Source organism: Echinops telfairi, unplaced genomic scaffold (genome assembly GCF_000313985.2).
Source record: "Echinops telfairi isolate 266 unplaced genomic scaffold, ASM31398v2 ScPeMD7_655;HRSCAF=1070, whole genome shotgun sequence".
In the NCBI taxonomy this organism is placed as follows: Eukaryota; Metazoa; Chordata; class Mammalia; order Afrosoricida; family Tenrecidae; genus Echinops; species Echinops telfairi.
The window spans coordinates 32,187,056-32,210,453 of record NW_022104553.1 but is presented as its reverse complement, the minus strand read 5'-3'; the positions used below and the strand labels follow the sequence as shown (position 1 = coordinate 32,210,453).

Here is a 23,398-nt window from a genome sequence, read left to right as displayed (position 1 = left end):
TGGCAGTGAGTCTGGGCGCACAGAACTTCCTTGGACCTTTCAGTCCGGTCTCCTACCTGCTAACATGTGTCACCCCCGCTTGGTACAAATCTCTGTCTATCTACCTGTGCTTTTCTTGATCGTTTGAGAAGAAGTTGTCAACACACTGTCCTTTCGTCCCTTGTCTTGGTTCTCTAGTGTCGCTGTGACAGGAGTATCACAAGCAAGAGGGTGGCTTTATCAAACGGAAATGTCTTTTCTCGTCGTTGACATGGTTAGGGTCTGGAGGGCCTCTCTCTCTCTCTCTCTCACTTTCACTCTCTCGGCTCTGGGAGAATATCGTGTATCTCCAGCTTTGTTGCTTGCTTCCTCAGGGCTCTTCAGGGTGCCAGCTCTCGGGTACACGTGCTCCCAGTGGGTGTTGTCCTTGGAGGAGTGTCCTTGTCTCCTTTCAGCTTAGCTCCTTGGTGACCTTCTCGTGGCCTGGTGTCTATCAGCCTTCATTTCGGCTGGCTAGCTGGCTTCATCTGCTCTTTTCTATCCAAAGAGAGAGCAGAGTCCTTGGTGGATAGGGTGCTGGGCTGCTAACTGCAAGATCGGCAGTTCAAATTCACTAGCTGTCCCTACTGGAGAATGAGGCTGTCTGCGACCGTGATGATTTCCAGCCTCAGAAACCCGCGATGGGGCTTGAGGCCAGTGGATTTGATTTGGGTTTTTTCCCCTATATCAGTGCCACCTCATTAACATGACAAAGGAAACTCATTCCTGAATGTGATTATATAACCACAGGTTTAGGGGTCTGGATTTGTATAACATCTCTTTGGGGAACACAATTCAATATATAATATTCGACTCTTTGGCTCCTCCAAATTTATATCCTTCTGTGTTAGTCTGGGTAGATTAGAGAAACATCTAGAGAGACTTCATGTATATAAGAGAGAACTTTATATCAAAGAGCATTTGTACATTAAGAAAATATCCCAGCCCAGTCTAGATTAAGTCCTTAAATCTGATATTAGCCCATATGTCCGATACCAATCTGTAAATTCCTCTTCAGATCCATGCAACATATCCAATAATTCTGAATGAGGAAGGTCACAGGCCAGTGGGTGGAAAGTCTTGTGGATCTAGTAGCAGTGGAAGCATCTCAGCACTGGCAGGGGTCTCCACATGGTTCCTTCAGCTCCAGGGCTCTAGCATAGCTCCATGTGTCTTCTCAGCAGGACTGTCTCACTGGGTGTGTCCCGTCTCCAATGAGCTATTTATCTCCTTAGGGCTCCAAATGAGGTCACCCAGCTGCGACCTGATTGACAGGTTAAACTCCACCCCTCTTAAATTGACAACAGATTATGCAACTAACATACCTTCCTACATCCAGAATACATTGACCTCATCATAAAATAAGCAAACAAACACACTAACTAAACCAAACTCACTGCTACTGAGGTGATTCCAACGGAGAATCCCAAGATTAGCAGTTGGAAACCACCAGCCACTTCATCAGAGCAAGATGAGGCTTTCTACTCCCATCAAGAGTTACAGTCTCAGAAACCCGCGGGCACAGATTCTACTCTGCCCTTCAGGATCTCTATGTTTGCTTCATCTTTCTGTCCCCCAAATCTTAAATCAACTTTAAGCCCTACACCTCATCTCATGAATCATCTGAATCAGATATGCATGCAACTCGAGGCCTCTTCTACCTGGGGCAAAATTCTCCATCATTTGTGAGCCTGTGAAATCTAGAATAGAGATTATCTGCTTCCAGAGTACAGTACTGGGACAGGCAGAAGGCAGACATGTCTATTATGATTTGGAGAAAACCGAGGTCAAGAAGGGATAACGGGCACCAAACAAGTCCAAATCCCATTAAAACAAATGACAGGAACTCTCAGGATTGGACAGTTGCCCCCAGTTCTCCAGGACCACTGGGCAATGACCCTGCTCTCTGGATTCTGGCTGGAGGACTCTTCGCCCTGGCCCCATGTAAGGGATGGCTCCTGTGACTTCTTACGTCCCTAGTGGGTGCCATTGTCCTGCCTCTTGGACATGACAGCTCCACCTCTTCAGCTTTGGCAGTTGGGGGGGGGGGGGCTCCATCTTCTTGGAGGAGCCCTGTATTCCAGACCCAGGTTTGTGGAGGCCTGACTCTGAAACAGAGCCCCTGTATGCTGCAGACCTAGAAGGCCTGAGATTCCCTCTTGGAAGTCTAGGCAGCCAGGCTCCTGCCAACTGTACTGCTGATCTAGCTCTCCACTGGGTTTCTTGGAGGACAACCCCCATGTAGTTCCATGGTCTCCTTCCTTCCCGTGGAAGTCTGCTGCCCTGCCCTTCCACCCTGCTGCCCTGCCCTTCCACCCTGCTGCCCTGCCCTTCCACCCTGCCTCGACCCACTGCTGTCGGAACGGGTGGGTGTTCTGTGGTGCAGGTTGATTAGCTCCATCGGCCACAGGCATCATGGAAACCTCTAGGTCATGTGGTGCCTTTAGTTCATACAACAGAATTCCAATTCACACAGCGGCCCTATAGGACAGGAAGAGGACGCCGCCTCTTTCTCCTTCAAAGCAGCTGTGGTTGCAAATCGCAGTGGGCAGCCCGCACATGACCACCGTGCCACGAGGGTTGCTATTACAGCAGCGCTCGAGAGCAGGACAGTGGCAGTGTCGGGAGCTCTTAGAGGCAGCTCCCTTGCCCGAGGGAGTCACCATGAGTCAGAATCGACTGATGGCTCTGGGTTTTGAAAGAATAGCAAAAGTATTGGGGATCCTGAAGAAGAGACTGTGGGTGTCGGCCCGCAGGAGGGTCAGAGCGAGAGCCTCCAACACTGTCACTCTTTCAGGAAGCAGAAAGCCTCCTCTTCCTCCCTCAGAGCGATTTCAAACTGCTGACCTCGCAGCTAACAGCTGCAAGACCCACTATGACACCAGGGTTGAAGCACCCTAAAATTCATCCAGCCTCCACCCGCTCACTTCCAAAACCACTTCCACACTGTGGGGTATCTGCTCAGGCAGGACCCGACACTCCATTAGGCAGCGCCTGCTCTCGAGCGCTGCTGTAATGGCAACCCTCCTGGCACGGTGGTCACGTGCGGGCTGCCAACTGCGATTTGAAACCACAGCTGCTTTGAAGGAGAAAGAGGAGGCTCTTTCTATGCTGGAAGAGTCTCAGCCTCGGAGCCCCACTGGGGCAGCTCTCCCCTGTCCTGTGTGAGTGGGAAGCTACTCAAGGGCAGTGAGCCTGGGTTTGGTTTATCCTGAGTGTTGCCCTTGACAGATGGTGGATGGATTTAACAAACAACTGCGTTTCCTCGTTGTTTCAGAGGCCAGAAGTCTAAATTGAGGGGGCCAGCTCTAGAGGAAGGGGCTCTTTGTCGGCTCTGGGGTCCTTGTGTCCTGTGGGCTTCTTTTGCTGGGTCCCTTGTCGATCTTCGTGTGGCTCGACATTGACCTTCGTCCGTCACCGTGGGATGGACTGCTCTGCTCTTTCAGCTGTCAAACGAGATGCGTTGAAGACACACCCTAATGGGAGTAGCGATACCAGAAGGGCAGGGGAAGGCGAGAGGAGGGGAGGAAGGGGGAACCGATCGAGATCATTGACACATAACCGCCCCCGCCCCGGGGGTGGGGGAGATGAACAACAGAAACCATGGGGGAAGGGAGACAGCAGTCGTTGTAAGATATGAAAATAATAATAATTTATCATTTATCAAGGGGGTCACAAGGTGGGGGGGAGCTGGCATCAAGGGCTCAATCGAAAATAAATGTCTAGAAAATGATGACGGCAGCACATGTACCAATGTGCTCGGTACAATTGATGTGTGGATTGTTACAAGAGCTGTAAGCACCCACCATGAAATGTTTAAAAAAAAAAGAAAAGAAAAGAAAGACATCCTACATTATGACTGCTTCATTCACACAACCAAAAAAAACCCAATGGGATTATGAGCACAGGTCTGGGGGTCAGGCATCATAACAGGTACCTTTGGTAGACCCAACTCAACCCACACTATCTTTTGTGTTTCCTCAAAACAAAACAGTCTCTTTTATAAAGCCGCAGTGCCGTGATTCAAATCAGAACAGTTAGTACTGAGAGACCAGGATGATCTGATTCACCTGCCGGCAAGGGGCGTCTCCAGAGTGCCCTTTACCCCCTGTCCCTCCGGTTCGGGATCGACTCCTGGGTCTTGCATTGCAGTCAGGTGTCACTAGAACAAGCCAAGCCACTGCCCTTGAGCCAATTCCACAGAGGGCGACCCTACCCAGAGGGTCCAGGGCTGTAGATATTTAGGAGAATTGACAGCCTCACCTTTCTTCCACAGATGCGCTGGTGGGTTTGGACCAAGGACCTTGTCACTAGCCACCAATGTTTCTCCAACAACTTCCCCAGAGCGGCTAGCAATTATTTCAATAATGCATAAAAACTGTATTTGAGACAAGGATGGGTTTAAAAAGCAATGGAGATGCTAGTCCACCTTTCACTGGGTCATCTTTGGAAGCCCTGTCTGGTGTCGGTCAGACTCAGGTTCAAATGGCAGCTCCTTCTCTTACAGCTGGGTGGCCTTGGGGAAGCAATACCCTTCCCGGGCCTCATTTTCTCCACGTGAAAACAGCTTCTATCTGAGGGGGCTGCTAGGGGTCTCTGTGGCACTCAGCACAGGCCTTGGCTCAATATATTGGGGTGAGGTGGCTATTATTAATAGCTGAGGAGCCCTGGTGGCGCTGTCCAGGTAAGCGTTGGATTGTTAACTGTAACATCTGTGGTTCAAACCCACCAGCTGCTCTTTGGGAGAAAGTTGAGGTGATCTGCCTGCTCCTGTAAAGATTTAAACAACAACAACAACAACAACAATAACACAACACAACCCAAACTCACTGCCATTGAGTAAACGCTGACTCATAGTGACCCCCTTGTCCAAGGCTGTAACTGTTTATGGGAGTAGAAAGCCATCTTTCTGCTGTGGTTTTGAACTGGGGACCATGCAGATCACAGCCTAACGCCTAACCACTATACCACCAGGCTCTCTCTTGCTATTCTTTTCACAGCCTTGGAAATTCCACAAAGACTCACTATGAGTCTGAATCAACTTCACCTTGCCAGCGGGATTTTGGTTTCTCTTTCCCTAAAGAGTTCTAGAGGAGCGATGGTTTAGTGCTTGGCTGGGGATGGGAAGGAAGCGTTGGTGGTTCGAACCCACCAGCTGCTCTACAGGGAGAAATGAAAAGACCCAGTGATCTATTCCCATAAGGATGACAGCTTAGGAGACCGTATGGGCAATTCAACCCGGTCCGGTCAGGCCACTATGAGCTGGAATCGACTGGAAGACACACGGTGGCGATGCTTTCAGACTGGGAAGGGTGGGGTGAGGGGCCAGATGGACCCTGACGCTCAGTGCCCACCCGCAGGAGGACGAAGTGGTCCTACAGTGCAATGCCACCGTGCTCAAGGAGCAGCTGAAGCTGTGCCTGGCCGCCGAGGGCTTCGGGAACCGGCTCTGCTTCCTGGAACCCACCAGCAATGCCCAGGTCTGTGCCTGTGGACCAGGGAGGGAGCCCCAGGGTGCCGGAGTCTTGGGTCCGCAGAAGAGGGCTCTGGGTTTGGAGGGTGGGGGTACTGACTGGAGAGATTGAGGGCTACGAGGGAGAGAGGGCTAGGGTTCTGTGGAGGGAGGGTCTGGGAGTCTAGTGGGCTAAAAAGGGGGCCACTGGAGGGGGCAGGAAGTCTTCCATCCAAGGAGGAGGTGGCCTGAGTCCATGGGAAGGTTCTAGAAAGTAGATGTTGGAGCTCTCAGGAGGCAGGGGCAGGGTCTTTGAGGGGCCTGAGGCCTTGGGTCTGAGGAGGGAGGGGCCCTGGGTGTTTTAGAGGGAGGACTTTGACAGGGAGGCACAGAGAGGAGTCGGGGCTCAGGGAGTAAGAGGTGGTTCGGAGGTGTGAGGCTTGGGGTTCCCAAGGGGAAAGGCCCGGTGACCTGGAGAAGGCAGAGATCCCTGAGGGTGTTGGACTGAAGGTGAAGACAACCTGGGGGTGAGGAGGGTGATCGCAGCAGAGCTCCCTGGGGACGTGGCTGGAGACTGAGAGGTGGTAGGAAGCTGAGGTCTGAGGGCACACAGGGCCGGAGAATGAGGTGGACCCAAGATTTGAGAGAGAGGAGACTTTGGAAAGGGGGGAGGGAGGGCGGGAGCCTGAAAGTCGGAGTGAACAGGTATCTGGGGGGAGATTGTAAGGGGGGGGCAAGAGACACACCCAAAGGAGGGGTCTGGAGGAATCTGGGGTGACAGGGAGGGGGGTCTGAAGAGGGAGAAATCAGAATTCCTCCGTGTGCTGAAGCAGTCTCTGGGAGAAGGCAGGAGCAGGGACTACCTGATGTTGGAGGCGGGAGGTGGGACTTCCTCAGGAACTGGAGGGGAGAGGGGCTCTCTGAAGGGGGAGGCATTGGGCAGGAGTTGGAAGAAGTGCAGCATGTCTGAAGGGGAAGGCATAGGGTTGGGCCTTCCTGTGAGCTTAGGGTCTGAGTGGGGAGGGGAGTATACAGTCTTCTATGAACTTTGGGGGGCGAGGGCGAGGGGCCCTGGTAGTGCAGTGGGCAATTGCGCTGCCTGAAGGTGGGCGCTGTGAGCCCCCAGCTGCTCTGTGGGGGAAGTTGCAGCAGGCTGCTTTCCAGCTTGCAAGCCCTAGGGTTGGAACAGACTGGAAGCACAAGCCTTAGGGGTCCTTAGGAGTGGAGGGAAGGTGTGTCTGAGGGGGGCGGTGGAGGGCGTGATGTCTAAGGGGCATGGGGGTTCAGACCAGGGCCAGGAGGGGTTCCAGGGAATGGTCCTGAGGGTGGGTCTTCAAGTGTGCCCTCGCCTCTCATTGCCCCACCCAGAATGTTCCACCTGATCTGGCTATCTGCTGCTTTGTGCTGGAGCAGTCGCTGTCTGTGCGGGCCCTGCAGGAGATGCTGGCCAACACGGTGGAGGCTGGTGTGGAGGTGAGGCCCCACGTGGGGTGAGGGGCAGGGGCAGGGGCAGGGCAGGCACAGGGAGGGAGGGTGGACTGGGCTGCTTCACCATCTGCTCTTCTTCCTCTCTCCCCCCACCCTGCCCCACAGGCCCTCAATTTGGATAAGTGGGTAGGTCAGACCCTGGGTGTCACCTGTCCTTCCTGGCCCCAGGCCCGTCTCTGGGCCCACTTTCCTGCACACAGGGACCGAAGGGGGTCTCCCCCACCCCTGCTGTCCAGGGCTGTGGAGCCCAGGACAGGCTAGGCAGGCAAGAAGGAAGGAAGGAAGGAAAGAAGGAAGGAAGGAAGGTGGCGGGGGGCTTCCAAGCCCCCATGAACTCCGTCCTTCTCTGTTCTTCATTCTCCTCTTCCTCATCCTTTCCCCCACTCTTGTCCCAGCATGGGACCTCCCTCTTCCTGTTCTCCCATCCCAAGTGTGGATGTCCTCCCAGGAGTGGGCCTGCCATGCGATCAGGGGGCACTGTCACATGGCACCCTCAGCATGGGCATGTGTGTGTGGAGAGGCATGAGGTCATCAGACTGCTGGGCGGTCCCTGACGTCCTGAGGGGCCAGGTCTCTGTGTACTCCGGAAGGAGGTCCCAGCACAAGGGAACGTACAGCCTGCAGATCTCCACAGGGGACAGTGGAACAGCAGACAAGGGGTGGACTGTAGTGGCGTGTGTGCCTCAGCTGGGTTTCACAAGTTAGGGAGGCCTCAGGAAACACCAAATTCAGGGCCTTTCTTGAGCATTCCCCGGTGCCTGGAGGAGGGGCTCTGCTTCCCTGCATGGCTTCTGGGCCCAGCCAACAAAATGGTGGAAGGAAGGAGGTGAGAATGGGCCCTGGGGAATATGAAATGACCCATCCACAAGCTTCGTACTCACATCGCCCCTGGTCTGATGAACTGGGAGTCGGAGGCAGAAAATCAAGTTGGGGGTCTCAACGGAGGTGATTTTTTTTTTTTTTTTAACCTCTGAGGCCGTGCCTGGTATTTTATGGGCAGCAAGAAAGAGCCCCTCAATAATGACTCTAGGTGCCTTGGGGGAGGGTCTTGAGAGTCCAGGGGTCTGTGCTCACAATATGCCCTTCCTCCACCCCTACCCTTGCACTAGTCGTCCCAGGGTGGGGGACACAGGACGCTGTTGTATGGCCATGCCATCCTGCTCCGGCACGCCCACAGCCGCATGGTGAGTCTGGAAAGGGGGACTGTAGGAGGGGCCGAGGGGTTCGTGGAGGGGGGAGATGGCTGGTTCAGGAGCCAGCAGGCTGACACGGCCCCCTCCCGCCTACAACCTTAGTATCTGAGCTGCCTCACCACTTCTCGCTCCTTGACGGACAAGCTGGCCTTCGATGTGGGACTGCAGGAGGACGCTACAGGTGCAGGGCTCGTGGGCTTGCGGGCAGAGGAGTGACCCGGGGTCTGGGGCTCGCCTCCAGGGGCGTAGACGGGTGCCGGGTGCGTAGTGGTCAGGGAGACTGGCAGGCAGAGGGGATCAGCAGGCAAAGGTCTGGGGGCAGGAAGCGGTACGTTTTAGGCAGTCGTTGGGGGCCTCGGGGAAGCGGGGGAGGGGGCACAGCACTTGGCAGGCTCTGGGGCTGGCAATGCCCTGGGGAAGAGCATTCTGGGACCTGTCGTCTAACACCCCACTGCCTGCCCCCCCTCCAACCCCCGCCCCCCAGGTGAAGCCTGCTGGTGGACGATGCACCCAGCCTCCAAGCAGAGGTCAGAAGGGGAAAAGGTCCGTGTGGGAGATGACCTCATCCTCGTTAGCGTCTCCTCTGAGCGCTACCTGGTGAGCAACCCCACCCCCTCCCGGCCCCAGTTCCCGGCCAGGGCAACTTCTCTCAGCACGAGATGGGGGGGCGTCCTCTGCTCTTGAACTCTGACCCCCCCCATTGCCCAACGGGACCTTGACTTCCCTGTCTGCGGACTCCCCGCCGTCCACCGTGGTCTCCGGCACACCCAGCTTTGATTTCCGGCCTCTGACGCCGAGCCTCTAGCCCCGCCCCTTCCGCCCCTCTGACGCCACCTGCTGGTTGTCCCCCAGCATCTGTCGACAGCCAGCGGCGAGCTCCAGGTGGACGCCTCCTTCATGCAGACGCTGTGGAACATGAACCCCATCTGCTCCCGCTGCGAAGAGGGTGAGGACCCCGAACACTGATAACCCTAGGCCCCCAAACCGAGCTCTCCCAAGTCTGCCTCCGCGCGACTGAGACCTCTGAGTGTCACCCTAGTCCAGAAGCCCCAAATTCAGACTCCCAAACCCAGAACTCAGTGTTTGACTCCCGATCTCAGATCCCAAAGGATTTATCCCCAAAGCTCATGGACCGGTCTCCCAGCCTGGAGGTAACAGCTGTACATTTGGGTCCCAGAACTTTGCAAACCAAACTCCAGAGGCCACAAGCGTGGACCACCATCTCATATCCCCAAATGCAAACTTCCCATTCCAAGACCCTCATGTAGAAGGCTTCAGACCACCTCCTGCAGACCTCCAGCTGTTACCCCAAAGCCCCATCCACAAAAAGCAAACTCTCCGAATCAAATCCCCAGATGCAAAACCCCAACATCTAGGTCCCAAATCTTAGACACCACCCCCTTCAAAGCCCCCCCAACAAAGCAGCCTGTGTTAGTCTAGACGGTCTAGTGAAACAAATCCAGTGACATTCACATATGGATAAGAAAGAGCTTTATTTATATCAAGAGATAATTATATACCAAGAAGGCATCCCAGCCCAGTCCCACTTGTGTCCATAAATTGGAGGCTAGACTCAGGTAGTTGAAGGCCAGTGAAGTAGGAAGATCGCAGGCTGGTGGGTGCAGAGTCTCATGGATCCACGGTCGGTGGGAACATGCAGAATACTGACAGCTCTCAGGGTCGGGCAGCTCACAGGGGCTGCCCCTGGAGGCAGGCAGAATTCCAGCAGGCAGGAAGGCAGAGGGGCAGAGAGAGGGAGGTTCCTGGTTTCTTCTTATATGAAGACCACACCCCCTACAAGGCACCATCAGGCTGGACTCCACCCCTGTGTTTTCATAAAATTTGAAGTTGACAAATCATCCAACTACCACACAACCCAACCTGAGACTCAAAACCACAGATCCCCAAACGTAAACCTTAATAAATCCCAGACTCTGATGCTCAGACCCACCCGCTTCAAACGATAAGATATTGACTTTGCAAAAGGGGTACCCTAAAGCTCAGATCTCAGCCTCAATCCCCTCAAACCCAAGACTCAGGCCCTAAATTCAAATCCCAAACTTCAGACCCAACCATTACACCTCTCAACCCAGTCTCTCTAAGGGTTATGCCCTAAAAACCTGACCCCGATCAATTTAGAGTCTTAGACTCGTATCCCTGACCATATACTCTGAGCTCTAACCTCCATCATACAAATTGAGAGCCGTCGTTAGACGCACACCTGTTGTTGTTATATGTTGCTATTGAATTGACTCCAGCTCACGATGACCTTCTGTATGAGACAAAACATCGTCTAGTTTGGTATCATTGTCAAGATCACTGCCATGGTTGAACCCATTGTTGCAGCCACTGTGGGGGCACCTTCTAATTCAGAAGGCTCACTGCCTGGGGCTCCACTGGTACCTATCTAGCTTGGTTGACACTATTGGTATTTGAAATACTGGAGGCATAGCTTCTAGCATCACAAAAGCACGGAAGGGACCACAGCACAACAAACTACTAGGTGGGTGCCACAAACTTCGCTCTACAAACTCACAATGCCCCACATCCCCCAGCTTCAGCCCTGCAGACCCAGCCCCCAGCCCCAAACTTACATCCCTAACCTCAGACACCAAATCTCATGCCCCCTTTCAGGTCTCATACTTGACCTCAAATCTCATGTTACCACTTTGTACTCTGAAACCTCCATGACTAGACCCCTAATCCTAAGACCCATCACTTCAAACATCAAAACGCAGCCCTGAGAGTCTCACAACGGGAGGAGCCAGGCATCCAGACTTCAGCTTTGCCCCTGAACCTTCCAATGCCTGCCTTCCCTTTCTCCTTCCAGGCTACGTCACGGGGGGTCACGTCCTCCGCCTCTTTCATGGGCACATGGATGAATGTCTGACCATTTCCCCTGCTGACAGTGAAGACCAGCGCAGGTCTGGGCTGGGGACAAGGGGTCCCTGGGGTCTGGATGGCAGGGGACAAAGGTTGATTGAGGAGTGGGAAGCCTCTGGGTACTCTGGAATGAATGGATGGTCAGCAGGGAGCTCTGTGTCTCCGTGTCCCTAGGCTTGTCCACTACGAGGGAGGTGCTGTGTGCACCCACGCCCGCTCCCTCTGGAGGCTGGAGCCTCTGAGGATCAGGTGAGGCGCAGAGAGGCGAGCCTGGGGCTGGGGAGTGGGGGGAAGGATCTTGAAGGAAGATTTGAGGAAGGGACTGGGGGATTTGGAAAGAAATTCTAGGAATTCCAAGAGAGAGATGCTTTCAGGGATCCTGGAGTCTGGAGAAAATGGGAAGTTTGAAGGGGAGGATTGGGGGTCCCTGAGGGAGGCCTGAGGGTGAGACTGAAAGTGTGGGGAGTTGGCAAAGAGAAGAGGAAGAGCCTAGAAAGACTGGGGCCACTGGAGGCAGTTGGGGCACCTACAGGAATCTTTGGGGGGCCAAGAGGATTGAGTTTATGGAGGGAGATTTGGGGGCTTAGAGGAAGATGGAGCCCCCTGGAGGACTGCTGGGGGCTCGAACAGCTGTGGACCCAGGCTTCGGTGGGCACGGAAGGCTGAAGTCCTTGTCTCCTCCCCCTCACCTTCTGCAGCTGGAGCGGGAGCCACCTGCGCTGGGGCCAGCCTCTCCGCATCCGGCACGTGACCACAGGGCGGTACCTGGGCCTCACTGAGGACCAGGGCCTGGTGGTGGTCGACGCCAGCAAGGCCCACACCAAGGCCACCTCCTTCTGCTTCCGCATCTCCAAGGTCCGGGGCTCAGTGGGACCTCCCTGGTCTGGAGCCCCAAGTACCCGCGTGTCCCTCACGCAGCATGGAGGGAGCTCACCTCTGTCCTCTGGCCCTGTAGGAAAAGCTAGACGTGGCCCCCAAGAGGGACGTGGAGGGCATGGGGCCACCTGAGATCAAGTATGGCGAGTCACTGTGCTTCGTGCAGCATGTGGGCTCCGGCCTGTGGCTCACTTATGCCGCCCCGGACCCCAAGGCCCTGCGACTTGGCGTGCTCAAGAGAAAGGTGGGTGCCTGGTGGAGGGGAGAGGCAGGGGTGTGGGCAGGAGCTAGAAGGGGGTGGCAGGCATGGTGAGATTTCCAGGTTTGTAGACAGGTGCTGTGAGAAAGCTGGGGAGAGGGAGTCTGGGAGAGATAGGCAACAGCAAAGGGAAGAGACAGTGAGCGAGAGGGAAGGAGAGACAGAAACTCGGGGAGACATGGAAGCAGAAAAATGGAGTCAGAGACAGATAGTGACAGAGTGAGCATAACATCCGACAAACCATTAAACTGAACAGTTTGCTGCCATTGAGTCAACTCTGACTCATGGTGACCCTATACGACAGGGTAGCACTGCCCCAGTAGGTTTCTGAAACGGTAACTCTTGATGAGAGTAGAAAGCCTCACCCTTCTCCCATGGTGGTTTTGAACTGTTAACCTTGAGGTTCGCAGCCCAACACATAATCACCATGCCACCAGTGATGAATCAACTTGTCCTCGGTGTTTGGGGAGTAAAAAGAGACATGGCGAATCAAAGGTCCTTTGGGAAGCAACTGGTTTTATTCTAGAGGTATGGGAAAGCTCATTGGACACAGGAGACAACAGTGCAAAGGTCCTGGGGTTGGTATAAACGTGACTTAACGCACTACCAGAAAGCACCCTCAGGGTGATTGCAGCAGAGCAAGTCAGGGGCAAGTGGCAGGAACTGTTGAGGGCAGGTGGTGCCGAGTAAGGAGGAGCCATGGGGGTGTTTTGAGCAAAAGAGGGACATGATCCAATTCAGGGACTCGCAAAGTCCTTGGCTGTCCATGGGAACAGAGTGTAGGAGGGACAAATAGGGAGCTAAGTGGGTAGGATGCTACAGTGGTTCAAGTGGGAGACCACGGTGAACGGGACCTGAGTGAGGGCTGTGGAGGGGGAGAAGGGGTCAGATCCTGGCTGTATTTTGAGGGTGGGAGCAACAGGATTTTCTAATTGATTGGATATTGGGGTGGAGGTGAAGGATGGTACTATGATTTTGTAAACAATATTTGAGCGTTTCCAGCGAAAGTGGACACAGTAGATTAGCTCCCCAGTTGAGCATCATTGCACAGATTTTTCAGCGACACGGGGCACCTTTTCCTCAATGCGCCCCCCCTTCTCTTTGTGTTCTGATGGTTCCTTTTCCAGTGTTCGAGTTTCCCTGCCCCCCCCCCCATATCTTATCTTTAGCGTCATGCTTGACTTCTTGGTCTCATACAGGTTTTTCAAAAACCTTTGGTTGTGAATTGGGTGAAGGTCTCCAGAGCAGATCGGTATTCCATTCAACGCCTCCTGGGTTCTGTGTCATCCCATGCCTTGCAGTCCCCACAGGGTGACATCGCCCGTCCTTCTTCCTTCCTCTGCCTCCCATCTCCTCTCCTCTCTTTCCCAACCCTCTTGGGCTTTGCCCTTGGGTAAATGCTTGCCTTGTGAATTTAAATGGCCGATTATGCTAACGTGTTTGTACAGCCCTAGTGTGATTGTTCAGCCCATGGTTTGGCTGACAGTTGAGCCATGGGAGTGAGTTCATTTCCAGATCTGAAGGGGGACGAAGGGCCATAGTCTTAGGGGTTCCTCCGGTCTCTATCCTACCAGTCAGACCGCTCATTTTTTTATGATTTGAGTCTTGTTCCACATCCTTTCTCTCACTCTCTCCAGGACCTTCTAATGTGGTCCCTTTCAGAGCAGTTGATACTAGTAGCCAGCACCGTCTAGTTCTTCTGGTCTCAAGGTCTTGCAGATTGATGTCCACATGGTCCATGAGTCCGTTGGATTAACTGTTTCCATCTGTCCCTGATTCTCTTTACTCGTTTTGTTTCCAGAGAGGGAGAGACCAGTAGTAGCACCCCAGAGGGCTGCCCATGAGCCTCCAAGACCCCAGTGGCTTACTCACCAAAGCAGGGTGCAGAATCTTGTCTCCATGGACAATGGGTGTAGGGGAAGGGTTTCGCTCTATTGACTCTGGAGGCAGGTCCTTGTCTCTTTTGAGCTTCTGCTCTGGAACCAACTCCATGTGGATTGGGATCTCTGCTTCTTTCATGTGCTTATTTATTCTCTTCTATGTCTCAAAAGAGATTCCCTGGTGGCACACTCCACCTTCACCCCCATAGGACAGACTCAAACTGCCTAGTTAGCATAACAAAGACAGCCCACTCTCAGATGGGACTGGAGCCACAGGTGTAGAGATTAGGGTCCTCAATACCATTTCCGGGGGACCCAATTCAACCCATAAAAGATGGTATTTGTAACTGATAGAGGTCCTCTCAGGTCACCTCGACAAGGTGATGATCTCATGCCAGAAAGGTGCTCAGACATTCTGTGGCCATGTTGGCATTGAGGCACCCCTGCGTAGAGCATTCTGGGAGGGAGAAGATGTAAAAGTAATAGTAGATTCAGGTGGAAAGGGCCTGGCCAGGAGACTGGTGAGAAGGGGGGCGGGGGGTGGGGTGGGGGAGGGGGGGGAGGAAGATAGCAGAGAGACCCAAGTGGGAAAGAGAGTTTGGGCTAGAGATGAGAAAGAGGGAGAAAAAGACAGCGAGGGACAGAGACAGACAGAGAGCACAGTGAGGGACAGACAAAGAGGAAGGCAAAGAGAGAAACAGTGAATGCTAAGCCCGGACCCACTGCCATCGAGTCAATTTGAGCTCATAGTGACCTGATAGAACAGAGTAGAACTGCCCCCAGAGAGTTTCTGCGAGTGTAGACAGCCGCAGCTTCCTCCCGCAGGGCACCTGGTGGGCTTAGAACTGCCAACACTTCCCCCACCACAGCACCGGGCTCTGGAACCAGAAAAGAAAGAAACAGAGAGAGGAAGAGCCAGGCAGAGTCTTGAGTCGGTGAGGGTCTGAGTCGAGGTCTCAGGGGCCTGTCCTGACCTCTTCGTTCCCACCCCCCAGGCCATGCTGCACCAGGAAGGCCACATGGACGATGCGCTGTCCATGTCCCGATGTCAGCAGGCGGAGTCCCAGGCTGCCCGAATGATCTACAGCACCGCGGGCCTCTACAACCTTTTCATCAAGTGAGCCACGCCCTGCCGTCCACCCATCCACCTGACTCTTCCACCTCCATCCACCGCCCCCCCTGACTTGCATCCCTCGGAACGGCTTCGCTGTAAACCCGTGACGCCCAAGCTGACCTTTGGCCCCACTGTCCTGCTCGGCGAACTTTCACATCTCCGATCTCTAGACCTCTGGCCGGGGGTCATCCTCGCCCTGACCCCTGTGTCTGCACAGGAGCCTCTCAGTCCCAGCGCTGCTCCTGGCCATCGGATGATCCCGGCCTCTGCCCTCCGTGGTTCTGCCGGAAGGGGGCTCGTGGGAGGGGGGGGTGGCCGTGCAGGCAGGCGGACAACCCCCAGCCCCCAGCCTGACAGCAGTGCCATCCTTGCAGGGGCCTGGACAGCTTCAGCGGGAAACCGAGGGGTGCCGGGCCCCCGGCTGGCACGGCGCTGCCCATTGAGGGCGTCATCCTGAGCCTGCAGGACCTCATCGGCTACTTCGAGCCGCCGTCGGAGGAGCTGCAGCACGAGGAGAAGCAGACCAAGCTTCGCAGTCTGCGGAACCGCCAGAGCCTCTTCCAGGAAGAGGTGGGGCGACCGCCAGGCAGGCGGGGCCTGGGCGGGGCGGGCCGAGGGAAGTGGGAACTGGGAGGACAGCAGGGATGGGGAGCATGTGTGAGGAAGGCGGGGCCTACCTATGAGGAGAAGGGAGGGGCCTCCTTACTGGGCGGGGCCGCCTTATTGGGTGGGGCCTTGAGGGAGGAGCAGAGGGTATGGGGAAGGGGGCATGGGGATCATTTGGAGCCAGGAGATGGGACTCTCACTTCCCTGGAAGAAGGAAGTGTGAAAGAGAATGCAAAGGAATGCTCTGTCCTTAGAAAGGGGGTATTATGTTAGGGGTGGAGGTGGAGAGGACAAGGGCTGATTTGGGGAGCCAGGAAAAAGAATGATGAGGACCTTTCTCTGCACGTGCTTATGTGCTTGGTTGGACTCAACGGTGCTCAACCTATGGATCGCGACCCCGCTGGGGATCGAACCACCTTTTCACAGGGGTCACCTGATTCATAACAGTAGCAAAATTACAGTGATGAAGTAGCAACGAAAATAATTTTCTGGTTGGGGGGTCACCACAGCATGAGGAACTGTATGAAAGGGTCGCGGCATTAGGAAGGTTGAGAATCACTAGTTTAGACCCAGGAGTGCCCAGCGCGCACAGTGAGTAGTTGTTGTGTGAACTGGAACCAAGGGCCCGCCCTGTCTTCCCTCCCCGCCGCAGGGGATGCTCTCCTTGGTCCTGAATTGCATCGACCGTCTGAATGTCTACACCACTGCGGCCCACTTTGCCGAGTTTGCAGGGGAGGAGGCGGCTGAGTCTTGGAAAGAGATTGTGAATCTGCTCTATGAACTCCTGGGTAAGGACCCCCCGTCCGGACTCCCCTTCCAGCACACCAGTTCCCCAGTTCGGTGGGGTCTGACACCCTTCCCCCACTCTCCACCCTCAGCCTCTCTGATCCGAGGCAACCGCACGAACTGTGCGCTCTTTTCCACCAACTTGGACTGGCTGGTCAGCAAGCTGGATCGACTGGAGGCCTCCTCTGGTAGAGACCCCAGGGGGAGTGAGGGGGCGGGGCTCGAGGAAGGGGGTGGGGCTACAGCTCTCTGACCGCCCACCTTGGCGCCGCGTGCTCAGGGATCCTGGAGGTGTTGTATTGCGTCCTGATTGAGAGCCCTGAGGTCCTGAACATCATTCAGGAGAACCACATCAAATCCATCATCTCCCTCTTGGACAAGCATGGGAGGAACCACAAGGTCAGTCCCCTCACCCTTGACCTCTCACCCTGAACGCTTGACTTCTGGCTTCTCCCCAGGGTGCCCTCACTCCTTGCCTTCCCTTCCTCACCTCACCTGGACTCCTCCCAGCACGTCCATCTCAGCCCCTGGGTCTCGAACTCATGGCTCTGGGAACAGCCTTTGCTGTTCTTAGATGCGCGGGGGTGCTTTAGCTGTCACGTTGCACTGCCTTTAGTTGGGCTGCATCCACATGCTCCAGTTTGCCACGGGTTCAGCCAGTGCCTCTTGAACGATCTCTAATCACTTCACACATTACCTTACGGCGTGCGTCTGCCAGCCCAGGTGATCTACAATTTCATCTGGATCCTTGTGGTTGTTCACGAACCATCTCCTCATCCCCTACCTCGTCATCCAAGTGTTTCCTTCCACGACTCGTGCCTTCTCCCACCTCATGTGGCCCCAAAGCCTCTCCCTTGACCTCTCTGTGATCACCAAACTCCCCACCTCGACCGCCTCTTCTCCGTCCAAGTCTCCATCTCCTGTCCCGACATCATCCTTTCCTCTGATTTCTCGCCCTGGACCTTCTCTGGTACCCTCCCGCCCTGACCTCTGGTTCTGATCTCCAGGTCCTGGATGTGCTGTGCTCCCTGTGTGTGTGCAACGGCGTGGCTGTGCGTTCCAACCAAGACCTCATCACGGAGAACTTGCTCCCTGGCCGAGAACTTCTGCTGCAGACAAACCTCATCAACTATGTTACCAGGTCTGGGCCCTGGGCCCGAACCCCAATCCTAGGTTAACTCAGAACCTTTCAATCCGCTCTCTGACTCCCTCCACTGTCTGTTATCCAGGGCGTAATCCCTCAACGAAGAGCCCTGTCCCATTCCAGTTTATTCCTCATTCCCCATTCATTGCCTCTCTCCTCTTTTCCTCTCTCCCTGGGACCATCATTGCCTGTTTATTCTTCCTTCCTTCCCTCCTTCCCTTCCTCTTTCTCTGTGTCTGTATTTCTCTTTTTGACTTTGCCTGTTTCTCTGTGTGTGTGTGTGTTTGCTTTTCTCCCTGTCTTTCTTCTTGATCTCACTCTTAGTATCTCGTTCTCTATTTGTGCTCTTTCTCTCTGTGCCACTTTGTCTCTGCCCCTCTCTCTGCTCCCTACCCTACCATCTGGCTCTCCACTATGCCTCCCTCAGCCCCGTCTTGTGCTTCTTTTTCGTGCAGCATCCGCCCTAACATCTTTGTGGGACGAGCAGAGGGTTCCACACAGTATGGCAAGTGGTACTTTGAAGTGATGGTGGATGAGGTGGTTCCGTTTTTGACAGCTCAGCCCACTCACCTGCGGGTGGGTTGGGCCCTCACTGAAGGCTACAGCCCCTACCCCGGAGGAGGCGAGGGCTGGGGCGGCAACGGAGTTGGCGATGACCTCTATTCCTATGGCTTTGATGGGCTGCATCTATGGACAGGTATCTGGACCTTAATCTCTGGTCTGTACCCCTAAATTCCATAAGTCCCTCATTCATGACCATTGATCTCAGAGTTACCAAGACTTAGATTAAACCTCTTGGGGCTCAAGGGCCCTGGAACTCAAAGGAGCCTGGCTGTTTTATTCTTTTCCCAAGGCCCTAACCCTAAGGCTTCCACGACCCTTCTCTGACCTGTTACTTCATAGTCTTCAGGTATCTGATCTCAGATGAAATGGGATCTCTAATCCTAAAGATCCTTTGGAAGCTGTCCCCAATTATTATGACCTCTGATCTTTGACTTCTAACACCAAATATTCAAAGATCGTAACTCCACGAGTACTTTAATCTCTGATCCACAGCTCTTAGGATCCTAATCTCAGGGGAATGCTGACCTCCGTCCCTAATCTCAAGGCTAGGATTCTCCATGAGAACACCCGACCTTGAGTTTACCAATATCCGGTCCCCATTGGGCCCTGTAATATCTGCTCCTTGTCTCTTGAGATCACTGATTCCATGAGGTTTCTGATCTCTGATTTCTCCCTGTGACTCTGGTGCAGGACACGTGGCACGCCCAGTGACATCTCCAGGGCAGCACCTCCTGGCCCCTGAGGATGTAGTTAGCTGCTGCCTGGACCTCAGTGTGCCATCTATCTCCTTCCGGATCAATGGCTGCCCTGTGCAGGGCGTCTTTGAGGCCTTCAACCTGGATGGGCTCTTCTTCCCTGTTGTCAGCTTCTCGGCTGGTATCAGGTGAGGACTTGCCCCTGCCCCGTGGCCAGCCACGACTCCTGGCAGGGATCTGAGACAGCTTCCCTGATCCCTTCCTGGGAACCAGAACCCTACAGGAAGGTTCCAATGGTCTCCCCAGGATTCTAGCCCTTCCAACCAAATCCCCCCACCCTGTGTCCTTCCAACAGCCTCCATGTAACCCCAGAACTTCACATGGACCATCTAATGACCCCAGACTTTTCCAGGGACCTCCCAATGAGCCCAGACTCTTCCTGAGACTCGAACGACCTCCAAATGACTTCCAAATTTGGCAGTGATCTGATAATGACCCCAGCTCCTCCCTGAACTTCCAACAGAGTCCAGACTTCATTTCTGTGTCTTTCCAAGAACCTGGACTCTCTAAAGACATCTCAGTGACTTTGGAGTCTCACCAAGACCCATGCTTTTCTCACCACCCCTCCATGACTCCAGCATCACCCAGGGCCTGTCTATAGCCCCTGACTCTCCAAGGGACCACTCACTCACCCCAGCTATGTTGTTTCAAAAACCTGTTTCCCCCCAGCTATGTTTAACAGACCTATCATTGACCCAGGCCTTTCCCAATGGCCTCAGGCTCTCCGGGTGACTTCTCAGTCTCCATTCGGTGGTAATGGTGGTGTGTGAGTCTGGGTACTTTGGAGAAACAAATCCACAGCAACTCATGTATAAGAGAGAGTTTTATGTAAAGAAAAGGTGCATCACGAAAACATCCCAACCCAATGCTGCCCAAGCCCACAAGTCCAACATTAACCCATTAACCCAACACCAGTCCACAAAGTCCTCCACCTCACAAAACAGAGGCAATGATGCCAACTGCAGGAGGAAAGCTGAGTCAGTGAACGTGTAAGCGTCTCAGCACTAGCAGGGGTCTCCACAGGGCTGCTCCAGCACCCAGGGCTGCATCGGGATAGGTCCATGCGGCTTCTCCTAGGGGATGTCTTATAGGAAGTCAATCTTGCAAGCTGAAGCAGGGAACTGGTAAGGCAGCTGCACCCGGTGCAACCATCACAAAACAAGAGACCCGAGAACTAGAAAGGCAAAGCTCACCACCCCTTTATCCCTCCGCCTTTCAATTAGCCCCACACCTGATTATCGGCCAGGCTGGCACAATTAACTAACTCAGGTGGTTAGCTCATCATTCTTTCAGGCTCTTGTTGATGTCCACGTGGCCTTCTTGGCTTTCCCAAAACCTTTCACAATCTTCAACTTGACTCTAAGCCTCCTTCCAAAGACCTTCCCATGGCCTTGCGGTCATCTTCACTCTTCTCTGAGCTGGGTGGACGCTCCTTCCCTAAGTCCTCCACACCCCACTCTGCCCTGTTCCACCCCACAAAGACTCTCCACTGCCCTCAGGCTTTCCATTAGGATATTCTCTTGACCCTAGAGTTTTCTGCTCATGACCCCTCTAACCCTCTGACTTCCCAGTCCCCTCAGGTCTCTCCACAATGCTCCAGTAGCCTCAGGACTGCTCTGGTGACTGTGTAAGCTCCCCATTCCTGGTCCTCTCCTAGGGTCCGGTTCCTCCTGGGTGGTCGCCACGGTGAATTCAAGTTCCTCCCTCCACCTGGCTACGCCCCATGCCATGAGGCTGTGCTCCCACGAGAGAGACTCCATCTCCAGCCGATCAAGGAGTATCGGCGGGAGGGACCTCGGGGTGCTCACCTGGTGGGCCCCAGCCGCTGCCTCTCACACACCGACTTCGTGCCCTGCCCCGTTGACACCATCCAGGTACTTACGGTCTGTCCTAGGTGGTTTCCTGGTGAGGGAGCTTGCTTAGGGATCAGAGAGGTGGGGAGCTGAGATGGAAAATGAGAACCGTTGGTTCACAGGAGGGGACATTGAGGCACAGAGGAGGGAACGGAGACTCTCAAGGTTCCAAATGCAGAATCAGATGTAGCCCCAGAAAAAGAGGGCGGTAGGGGGAAGGGATGAGTCACCCAGGGTGCAGTGAAGCACCCATGCACACACTGTTCCGCTGGGTCCTTGAGGTGTCCTCAGCCCCCACTATCATGACCCCAGTGCTGCTTCTCAATTCAGACGAGACCGGAGCATGTGCACAGGCACAGATAAGAGATGGGAGCTCACCACACACGGAATCCAGGAACAGGAGTGGGAACAGCAATGCCAGAAGGGTAGGGAGAAGGGAGGGGAGAGGAGGGGCGGAAGGGGGGACTGATCGTAATGATCGAAACACAACCACACCCCCACGCCCCCCTTTAGGGGGACGAACAACAGAAACCCTGGGGGAAGGGAGACAGCGGTCAGTGTGAGATATGAAAATGGTAAAAGTTTATAATCTATCAAGGGCTCACGAGGGGGGGGGGACAGGGGAAAAAAGAGGAGCTGATACCAAGGGCTCAATAGAAAGTAAATGTCTGGAAAAGAATGTACAAATATGCCTGATGCAATCGATGTATGGATTGTACTAAAAGTTGTAAGAGCCCCCAATAAAGTGACCTTTTAATAAAAATTTTTAAAAAGCGGACTGTAGGCAGAAGCCCCCAACGTATTGTTGAAGAAAGTAAGGCTCAAGGGGTGTTTGTAGCTATGCAATCCCACTGCAGACATGAACCCCCAGCACTCTGATTCCAAGGCCCATGATCTGGCCCAGTGCACCATGAACTTCTTTCTGGGACACCCCCCCTTCCCTGCCAGGCCTCCCCCACTCCACATACCCCACTTTCTCTCCAGGCGGGTCCTCGTGAGAGGGGCTGAAAGGTTCCCTTTCAGATCCTGCTGGTCGAGGTTGGGTTTTTCAGCCGCGTGGCCCTGGGCACGTGACTGTACCTCCCCGCCTCGGTTTCCTCATGGCGTTCCTGTGGACAGAGGAGAGGAATGAAAACATGTCAAGAGTTTAGCACAGTCCTGAGCAGGCAGCACACATTCAACGCAGCTGTTCCCGACTATCGCCCTGGATGTCTCTCTCCCCACTCTGTCGCCTGCTAGCCTCCCGACCTGGTCCCCGGCCCCCCTCCCAGCCCGCTGCTCTCTTTCATATAACCATCATCATCATCATAATCTCTTCCCCACAGAACCCCAGCACATCCATATGCATCAGCAACTGATGATTATGCTTCAATGACATTTTAATGGGCAAACTATCGTGATGAGTTTCAGACAGAAAAAGGAAGGGCTTCCTTCCTTCATTCACTCAGCAGCTCCTCTGGGTTAGGGGACAGGGAGGGGACAGAGGTGGCTCCAGGCCCTGCTCTCACGGGGTGCCCACTCAGCAGTAGAGACAGACTTACCCCCAGATCATGCTTACATCCCAGTTGAGCTAAATGTGGCCCAGCTTGCCCTGGCCCTGGGGGTTGGGCTTTGGAACCCCAGGAAAGGTCAAAAGGGGCTTCTGGGAGGATCTTTCCCGACCTCACAGGCGTCCTTGGGAGCGGGGTCACAAGGTCAGGGTGGAAGACTCTGAGCGACCTCCTGCCTGTCCCCCTGACTCCAGATTGTCCTGCCTCCCCATCTGGAACGCATCCGGGAGAAGCTGGCCGAGAACATCCATGAGCTCTGGGCCCTGACTCGCATCGAGCAGGGCTGGACCTATGGCCTGGTGAGGGGCTGCTGCAGCAGGATGGAGTCAGGCTAGACTCGGGGAAGCAGGGAAGGGGGTGGGGGGAGGGACAGGTGGCTGGTGGCGGGACTCAGGGGCACCAAGGGTTCTTTGGGGTTGGAGTGGAGGTGGCCAGGGCACCTGAAGCTGGGACTCTGGGTCTCTGCAGGTTCGGGATGACAATAAGAGGCTGCACCCGTGTCTTGTGGACTTCCACAGCCTCCCAGAGCCGGAGAGGAATTACAACCTGCAGATGTCCGGAGAGACACTCAAGTAAAGGGAGCACCCTGGGGGATATGTGTGTGTGTGTAGCAGGACTCTCACTCCTGGGGCAGGGGCAGGGAGACATGCAGAGATGGGGATTATGGGGCAGAAATGGTGAGGGACAAGGAGAGGGAGACAGGCAGGAAGGGCGAGAGGAGGAATCCTGAGAGAGACAGACGCAAACAAGATGCACAGGGTCGACTCTCACTCACTCACTCTCATTCAGTCACTCACTCACTCACTCTCACTCACTCACTCTCTCACTCACTCACTGTCTCACTCACGCACTCTCATTCACTGACTCACTCTCATTCACTGACTCTCACTGACTCACTCTCATTCACTGACTCACTCTCACTCACTCTCATTCACTCACTCATTCACTCACTGTCTCACTGACTCACTCTCTCACTC

General features: G+C 54.5%; 1 protein-coding gene across 1 annotated transcript in view; it reads left to right on the top strand.

The window, feature by feature from the left end:
• The window catches only part of RYR1 (ryanodine receptor 1), a 138,629-nt gene that overhangs the window by 5,708 nt on the left and 109,523 nt on the right, over window positions 1-23,398 (top strand). Inside the window, exons 2-22 of the mRNA XM_045292707.1 lie at window positions 5,379-5,498; window positions 6,839-6,943; window positions 8,068-8,142; window positions 8,254-8,332; window positions 8,636-8,748; window positions 9,004-9,097; window positions 10,982-11,075; window positions 11,209-11,283; window positions 11,733-11,889; window positions 11,990-12,154; window positions 15,045-15,166; window positions 15,538-15,733; window positions 16,422-16,557; window positions 16,648-16,743; window positions 16,836-16,954; window positions 17,563-17,696; window positions 18,155-18,396; window positions 18,954-19,146; window positions 20,676-20,892; window positions 22,616-22,720; window positions 22,890-22,993. Coding sequence (XP_045148642.1) covers window positions 5,379-5,498; window positions 6,839-6,943; window positions 8,068-8,142; window positions 8,254-8,332; window positions 8,636-8,748; window positions 9,004-9,097; window positions 10,982-11,075; window positions 11,209-11,283; window positions 11,733-11,889; window positions 11,990-12,154; window positions 15,045-15,166; window positions 15,538-15,733; window positions 16,422-16,557; window positions 16,648-16,743; window positions 16,836-16,954; window positions 17,563-17,696; window positions 18,155-18,396; window positions 18,954-19,146; window positions 20,676-20,892; window positions 22,616-22,720; window positions 22,890-22,993 — 2,741 coding nt within the window. The remainder of the gene's footprint in view (window positions 1-5,378; window positions 5,499-6,838; window positions 6,944-8,067; window positions 8,143-8,253; window positions 8,333-8,635; window positions 8,749-9,003; window positions 9,098-10,981; window positions 11,076-11,208; window positions 11,284-11,732; window positions 11,890-11,989; window positions 12,155-15,044; window positions 15,167-15,537; window positions 15,734-16,421; window positions 16,558-16,647; window positions 16,744-16,835; window positions 16,955-17,562; window positions 17,697-18,154; window positions 18,397-18,953; window positions 19,147-20,675; window positions 20,893-22,615; window positions 22,721-22,889; window positions 22,994-23,398) is intronic.